At 39.8% G+C, this 8,850-nt stretch overlaps 1 protein-coding gene across 19 annotated transcripts in view; it reads right to left on the reverse strand.

Moving 5' to 3' along the window:
- Nucleotides 1-8,850, reverse strand: part of PARD3 (par-3 family cell polarity regulator) — a 644,329-nt gene that overhangs the window by 328,646 nt on the left and 306,833 nt on the right. For 14 of the 19 annotated variants that reach the window (XM_029237263.1, XM_029237264.1, XM_029237261.1 and 11 more), the window contains exon 5: nucleotides 2,565-2,696. The exons of the other annotated variants lie outside the window; for them this stretch is intronic. In XM_029237263.1, the coding sequence (XP_029093096.1) occupies nucleotides 2,565-2,696 (132 nt within the window). The remainder of the gene's footprint in view (nucleotides 1-2,564; nucleotides 2,697-8,850) is intronic. 19 annotated transcript variants of the gene reach the window in all.

Here is an 8,850-nt window from a genome sequence, read left to right on the forward strand (position 1 = left end):
TTTTTTTTTTTTTTTTTTTTTTTTTTTTTTTTTTTGCGGTATGCAGGCCTCTCGCTGTTGTGGCCTCTCCCGTTGCGGCTCCGGACACGCAGGCTCAGCGGCCATGGCTCACGGGCCCAGCTGCTCAGGGGCATGTGAGATCCTCCCAGACCGGGGCACGAACCTGCGTCCCCTGCATCAGCAAGCGGACTCTCAACCACTGCGCCACCAGGGAAGCCCAAAGTTATATTTTCAGAAATAATTAAATGTATCATATTTTAGAAACTCCGGGCTGCCAATTTTTTTCTCCTAATCTTGCAATAAAAATGGTCAGATTCAGCATCTTTAGCTTGAACGGAGCCCTGACTGTGTTTAGTGATGAGCAATTGTGTTTCAGGGAAGGTAAACCCCCATTTCCACCCCCAGCACCAGGAGGTCAAACGCAATTAGTCTAAACCAACACAGGTACTTTTACTGCCTTTGATTTCAAAACGGGTGGGCAAGTCATGAGATTCTGGACAACAAAACACAAAGGGCATCTGGTGGGCGGGGGAAGGGGGAGGTGGTGGTGACAGGAAAAGCTTATCTGCTTTCAAATGGGCCACAGTGAAGAGAAGGGCCCGGCCCCCTTCCTCTGCAAGGATGTGATGGTCTGGACCCAGCAGGAAAGGACTAGTCAAGCCTGCGGGGCTCCGGGAGAAGCTGGGGAACCCTGACCCTCAGGAAGGCCACTGGGCCAGAAATGAACCCCTACCTTCCCTTCCCCCTGACTTATTAAAGGAGAAAGGAGTAGTTCCTTATCATGCAATCTAGATGTTCTGTATTAGCACACAATGTTTTTCCAACAAATATACTAAGACACACTGAATTTGTCTGGGTACCGGGCATGAATCTAAGCCCTCAGCAGGTATTATATCACCAATGAGGCCAGCTCTATGATTACCCCATCCGCTATGTCCGCTATGTGAATAAACTGAGGGGCAGACAAGGTGAGCAAGTGCCCAAACCCCACACGTGGTGAAGAGCCGATAGCAGCCAGTCTGACCCCAGGCCCGAGGTGAACTACCTCAATCCTAAAAAGTTACTTCAAAGTGATAATTTTCTCAAAACAATACAGATTTTAAACTAACTGGTGTTACTATTTCATTATCAGTGGGTTCTTCACTTGTTTTTATCACTTGTTTTTCCTAAGTAGAACTTCCACGGTTTTTAAACTATTTAATATCATTTGCAGGGACTTCCCTGGCGCTCCGCTGGTTAAGACTTCGCCTTCCAGCGCAGGGGATGTGGGTTCGATCCCTGGTCAGGGAGCTGGGGTCCTACATGCCTTGCAGCCAAAAAAACCAAAACATAAAACAGAAGCAATATTGTAACAAATTCAATAATGACTTTAAAAATGGTCCACATCAAAAATATATATATTAAAATTATTTCCAGCACACAAAGTTTTATACTCCTTACTATAGGATAAAAATCATTCCATCACAGGTATCAAAGGCAAACTGTCCTTTTTTATTGTTTCATAATCAAACACCCCACATACACAGAACTATTTTAGGAGGTTTATGCTGTAAAACATAGACTGAGATGAATTCAGCAAAATACTTAGGGTTTCTTTCCACTGATATCATTAATCTAAATTGAAAAACAGCTATTCTAGTATCTAGGCAACCGAATTATCAATAATTTTAGAAATTATTGAAACTGATACACAACAAAACATTCTGTCACCGAGTACTCACCTAGTTTGTGATCCATATGAACTTTTTAAAGAATATAGATGACGAAGGAACCAAATAAGTGCATTTTTAATATCAAAACTAACAAAACTACAAAGAAAACACTGGCGTCCCCACTACAGAGAAACACTGTGACTAACAATAAACAATTAACACTTTAAAAAAACAACACTGCAAGAATTTTTTATACATCAAAACTTACCAGATAAATTCTTAGTCTTCATACCAACAGTTCTGTTGCAAACAGTCCTCTTCCCAAGCCACTAGGTATACTGAGTGGTAACAATTCTGATTTCATGAATTGGAGGTGACTACCCCACAGAGTGAACTAAGCTACTCTGAAAACGTAGACACCTACAACAGGTCCTTGACATTTATGAAAGGACAAGTCCCCAGACCTGACAAGATAGTCTAAATGCTGAAACAACACTACAGCTTATATTTTTCCCATAAAGTGAAGTCAGGGATAACAGAAAATTTACTTTGCCTCTTCAGATCCTTTGACTTAATGGCCTCTCAGTCGAGAGGAGAGCCCATGGGTAGTCTTGAAAGTCTACCTATAAACCACATTATTCACACCAAATATCTGTGCCTCACAGCCTAACAAGCTCTACGGTGGTGATACTTGAGAATCTACAGCACCTGCTTATGAGAAATCTTTGATCAGGAACCACCACCGAAATATTCTACATTTATGTTACAAACACTCTGATACAGAGCCTGGTCCTTAACTACAGTCTGGCAGAATCACTTATCTCCAGTCATCATTGTGATGGAGGGCAACGTCTGGGGGATGGGCTAGGAAGTTACACCACCGACGCATGTAGAAGGATTCGTTTGTGTTACCTGTTCTTGCTTCTCCAGCCACTTGTCCACCATTGGGTGACTGGCACTCAGAGATGAGCGAGCATTGTCTCTCTGAAATTGGTTAGACCAGTTACTAGTGTCCCGTGGGAGGCTTCTGTAGTTTTCATCTTTCTATTCAAAAAGAAACAAAAAGGTGTCTTGTAAAAAACCAGATCTTGCAAATTAATGATGCACCTGGTTTTTCAAAAGTAGCAGAAAAATGATTCTACATATTTAAAATGTTTTTCCCGTGTCTATACCAAAAAGCTGACTGAGGACATTTCCTCCAGGTTAGACCTCAGAAATGCAGTCACCTGCCTGGGATAAGGAGTCTGAGGGCTGTGGCCACACACACAGGCCCACAATAGACAGAAGAACACACTCTGCCCTCCTCTCGAATCAACCTCCCCAAGCCAAGGACATGCACCAGAAAATGGAAAATACTTCTACACCAGACTTTAATCATCATTCAATCACGGCATTTGCTCTTTTCTTCTTCCTTCCAATCTTACAATAATACTGTGAGATATTTTCTATAATTCACCAAAAATGTTTAAACCAGGGAAGACAAGTGAATTTGCTCTTTATTTAGATCCTCGCAGTTCTGTGACTTTGGGCAAGAGATTGAAGACTCTGGGTTCTTCTGTTGCCTCCTTCACAAGCTAGTTGTAAACATTAATTCAAATATCAAGTAGAGAAAAAAATTAGTCTATCCCAATACATGGTACATAATAGACACATAGTTGTTCACTCCGACATGCTTATGACGAGTGCTGTCTTTACATAAAAACCTAGTCAACTGATAAATATTTATTTAATACACCCCAGAGCAACCAAGGTATCTCTTTCAAATAATAATTTATAACAACTTGCTTTGGCTTTAGAGCTGCAAAACTTAATTCAAATGTTCTGGAAAGAAACGAGAAGGCTAGGATAAGGTAGGAAAGTCGAACATTTTAGTTCAATAACTAAATCCAAATATCTCCTACAAGAATAAATTTAAAATGTTAACCTCACTTTAACCCACTTACATCAGTGCCCACTTTAAGTACCCAAATGTTTTCCTTAAAAACTCTGCTAAGGGTAGCGTGGTTGTAAATATCATCATATACATGACTGATCCTTATTCTTTATTACTTAAACCACATGAGCAGTCAGCACACACACGGAAACAAAAAAGTGTAATATAATAGATTTGCATTGTATAGACCTTAGCAATAGACCAGGATACTGCTTTCTGTTTCATCAGAGAATAAAACTTAAAAATGAATTGATTGGGTTTCCCTGGTGGCACAGTGGTTGAGAGTCCGCCTGCCGATGCGGGGGACACGGATTCGTGCCCCGGTCCGGGAAGATCCCACATGCCGCGGAGCGGCTGAGCCCGTGAGCCATGGCCGCTGAGCCTGCGCGTCCGGAGCCTGTGCTCCTCAACGGGAGAGGCCACAACAGTGAGAGGCCCGCGTACCAAAAAAAAAAGAATTGATTTTCCTGGACCTATGCCAATGCTGTGACATACGAAAAAGAATTCTTTTTAACCTATAAAGATTTACCAGTATACTTTTGGCATGAAACTCTGTAATTTTTTAAAAATCAAACTACAGAAAATAAACTTCGAAAACTCGATAGGAGAATTAACCATTAGCAGCAAGTACTTTTTACTAGTAAAACTCTGTACCTTTTTGGTCACTATGGCTCAAGAAAGCTGTGATAGGGGCTTCCCTGGTGGCACAGTGGTTAAGAATCCATCTGCCAATGCAGGGGACACAGGTTCGAGCCCGGGTCCGGGAAGATCCCACACGTCGTGAAGCAACTAAGACCGTGCGCCACAACTACTGAGCCTGCGCTCTAGAGCCCGCAAGCCACAACTACTGAAGCCCGCGTGCCTAGAGCCCGTGCTCCGCAACAAGAGAAGCCACCACAATGAGAAGCCCACGCACCACAACGAAGAGCAGCCCCTGCTCGCCGCAACTAGAGAAAGCCTGCGCGCAGCAACGAAGACCCAACACAGCCAAAAAGAAATAAAATAAATAAAGTTATTAAAAAAGAAAGAAAGAAAGCTGTGATGGGGCATAACCACAAGTAAAAGGAAGATGCTGGTAAGATTAGGCTGCTGCTCCACACCCAGGGATGAGGTAGTGACCTTGCTTACAGGAATGTGGAAATGGTAAACTAAGCAGAGGACATAGACAAAGTCGAAAGAAAAGAATGAAGCAAATGAAGAAACTAAAGTTCACTGTATCTCAAAATACTAAGAGCCCTTCCTTAAAACTTGAGCATAGTAACTTCAGAACAAACCGAAACTATCTGTTTCACATGGCTGTCCCTAAACTTACTGACCAGAAATTCAAATAAATCATAAGGGGCAGATAAACTTATTAATGACAGAAACTTAAACGTCCACGAAGAGAGAAAGGATTGGAAGTGTGGCGAAACACAAGCACAATTTTTACATCAAGGATCGTGCAGGGTCCTACCATTGGCTAGGGACCTGGTTTTTCTATTCTTTTCCCACCATTAGAGGTGATTATTATACCAACTCTTTACTTTGAAAATGAATAATGAAACAGAAAGCGTTAAAAATCTATCCTGCCTTTTTAGTAGGAACTGTATTTCAGAGAAACCAATAGTGCCAGTCAAAGAGGAAAGCTTGTCTTTTCAGGAAAATGCCGAGGTATGGAAGTAGAACAATTAATAGTATTAGAAAAATCACCGTTTTCAACTCCTAATGAAATCATTCATTCAGGCAAAGATAATCAGTGGATGCTAAAACCATTAGGTGGAAAGTTGATAATGAACCGGATGTATGCATAGTGACTAAATACCACTTGCAAAGGGAAAAATATATCTTCAAAGTAAAGAGACCAGATGCCACAAAACTCTCTTTTCCTGATGTCTAGAATTCAAAAAGCTGCTGGTACTTCCTTTTGATTCCTTTTGAATCTCCATCATTATTCGTCTTCCCTTAAATGGCCCCTGCGGGCTCTTACTAGGGACCACTCACTACCGTCTCACTACCGTCTCCCTGAACAAGGTCAAAAAGGTACAAGTGCAAAACCTCCTCCCTGACAACTTCTACGCACAGGTCACCAACACTAAACTGCTTTTCTGAATTCATGATCTAAATTTCCAAGAGGATGTCCCAAAGGTATGTACCTAATCTCCACAGTCTCGTTAATCCAAAGCTCATGGCCAAGACCTTACCCTTTGGCCATCACCCTAGTTCAGGATCGACGTGCCTCTCTTCTGAACCATTACAGCAGCCTTCTAGTTGGAGGCTGGCTCAAACCTTCTCCTCTCCAACAACGCTCCACAGAGGATTCTTCTAAAATGCCCATTAGGTCACGTCACACCTGGAACAAACATGAGGCAGACCCGGGGACCCGTGGTGTCACAGGAATCCTCACCTCCGTCAGGATTTTCCTGAGCCCAGACTCCCAGCAATATTTCTTCTGTGAAAATACTCACCGCTCTTCAAGGCCCAGTTCCCAAGCTGCCCTCCCTAAGAAGCATTTCCCGACTCTCAACAGAACTGATAATGTCATGCTTTCTGAACTACTAAATTCTGATTTTACTCCTAATTATAGTTCTAACTTATAATTTAGTTAATTTTTAAGACTGCTATTTCCATGATCACACTGACACCTAGGCAGAAGATCACCAGTCACCTTTAAACTCTAGCACTTAGCTCAGTGGCCTGCACCTACGTGGACGGCTTTTTCTGGAATACTTACTATGTTTCCTACTTTCACAAGGTTTCAAAATCCCAGAATTTTAAAGGAACACTTCTATCTGTTGTTTTAAAAATCAAATCAATAAGGAAATGCTTTAATCAGGTATCACGACAAACTTCAGTGGAAATGCACTTTCACTGAAATACAATGACTGTACTTTTAAATTTATACGGAAAGATGTATACCACTGTTAGACGCCTATTTCAATCTAATGTCACACCTACAGTATACAGTGTCTGTGGGAAAATGTGATTATTTCCAATTGCATCTAAAAAGTAGTGTGGCATTTCTCTATGTCAATTATGACATGTAATTCATGCAGCAGGCCACCACAAAGTAATCATATTAAGGCAGATAGGGCTAAAAAAAAAAACAAAAGATCTGTCCTTTTGAACTCCATCTGAAAAATTCTACAATTTTATATTCGTAGAATCAACGTTGAGTATTTAATTGGTAAGAAAAATAAAACATACCCTCATAACAAAAAAAATTCTAATTCAATGTTGATATGATAGTCAATAATAAATGCATATATTAATTGATTTATGATGTATGAAAAGTCCAGTTACAGTCACCTTAGTCATTACCAGGTAAGTGAAGAATTTCTAAAATATATTACTAATCATTATGCAACATATCTGTTATTTTTGTCGACAGCACCATGCAGGTGCTACTAGGATTTCAGCAATGTTCGTCCTCAAAATCCTGTCTGAAGTTTGGATCAAGTGCACACACAGAGTATAGTCCTATAAAGCTGTGATTAGTACCTGTGATGTGAGCACATCCATAAACCTAATAACATACAATGTATTTTCTACTTACGTTGTATTTTCTACAATATATGCATGGATAGTCACTGTTTTCAACTGAAATGGATACAATGCATTCTATTTTCAATTTGAAAATACTTTTTCCAGTGTAAATGATTTTAAAATTATGGTACTTTTAACTATGTCTATGCAAGACTACATTTTTCATGGACCAAACTATAGTCAACTACAAAAAAGTCAAAATGTTTGTTAAATGTATTTGCAAAACTATTTCATAACCTGAAGAAAAAAATAAACCAACAAATGTTTTCGTCATTGATATTTTCACAAGTTAGAGTTGAATTTATAATAAATTGGAGAATGGGATTTTAAGTCTATTTTATTCTATGATCAAGTTAATGTCTCCATTCTGTATACTGGCAAACTTTAAAAAGAAAGAAAGAAATCTTTTTCTTTAGACTTATAAAAATCTAGCAGTAGGACCAATATAGAAAACCCTAAAAATTACTGAATTTGCTAACAATAAAAAACCATTAAAGCCACTACTTTACATCTAAAAGATTATATGAGAAAAATACCATAATGAATTACTCTCCTTTTTTAAAAATTATAACTTTAATCCTCTCCTTAAGAGACTGGCCCAAACATCCACTCAAGCTTCTGCACTGGGTGGAAAACCTTTCCTCTTGCCAGAAAAGAAACAGATGCTCCTTGCTGTGAGCAGGCATTTTCCTTATCATCTAAATGTACTGCCATATCATCAGGTGTCAAAAAGCCACCCAGGCTGAGAAATGCATATTAATTTGCTGCTCCAGGGTAGCCACAGCTTGGTTATGGAGTAAATCTCTTCCAGGGTAGGGAAAGTGACTGTCCTTTCTGCCCCCTCCCTGAGCCAATAAAAAGAAATAACACAGAACCCACCCAAGGCCTTGGGATAGAGGCTTATTCCTGGCATAGTAAACTGCAGCTCCAAGGTTTTATCTCTCAGAAACAGCTATTTAGCTGATGGTCAGATTTCCTGGCAAACCTACATCCCTACTGCAGAAATACAGGAATATTTCATAAACATCATAGAAGTAATAGATATTTTTGTGTTAGCAGAGGAAACCCAACTATATTTGCACTTTATCTCAATGTAAAAATTCCAAACATCTTTTAAAAAATCACTAGGAATTGTGCCATATTTTGAAACACCAAACACCCAATGCATATAGATTTCATTTTTGCACCCTCTCTGCATCCTATGGTTTCGAATATTCCTATGTGGTTTTAAGGTTTTAAATTTACAATATTTTTCAACTCTGCAATTGTGGTCAAAGAGAATTCAATCTTCCGCTTTATCATTTCCACAAGAAAAGACAGACAAAAAACAAAGGAAAACCATTTTCAGGATGTCTAACCTGAAATTATGAGGCTGAAGTGAAATGAGTAATTATGGCTTAGGACAATTTTTTTTTTTTTATTGCAGGAAGCTTGCTAAAATCTTCAGTAGTCATATTGTCAATTCAGTGTGGCAGCCCCATTCCTGCCCCTGGGCCAGAGTTGGTCTTTTGTGCCTCCTGACAGCTATACCAGAGTATGACCTTGGAAGGAAGCAATGCCAAGGCTAAAGCTTAAAGATTAACAACCATAAAATGGTCTGTAAACAGGATTGTTGTCAATGTACTTTTCTGACCTTCAAACCACCCTCTAGATATAAATAAGAATTGGGGGGAGGGGGGAGATAAATAAATAAATTCACACACACACACACACACACACACACACACACACACACACACACAC

Source organism: Monodon monoceros, unplaced genomic scaffold (assembly GCF_005190385.1).
Source record: "Monodon monoceros isolate NGI ecotype Baffin Bay Population unplaced genomic scaffold, NGI_Narwhal_1 Super_Scaffold_21, whole genome shotgun sequence".
NCBI classification, from domain to species: domain Eukaryota; kingdom Metazoa; phylum Chordata; class Mammalia; order Artiodactyla; family Monodontidae; genus Monodon; species Monodon monoceros.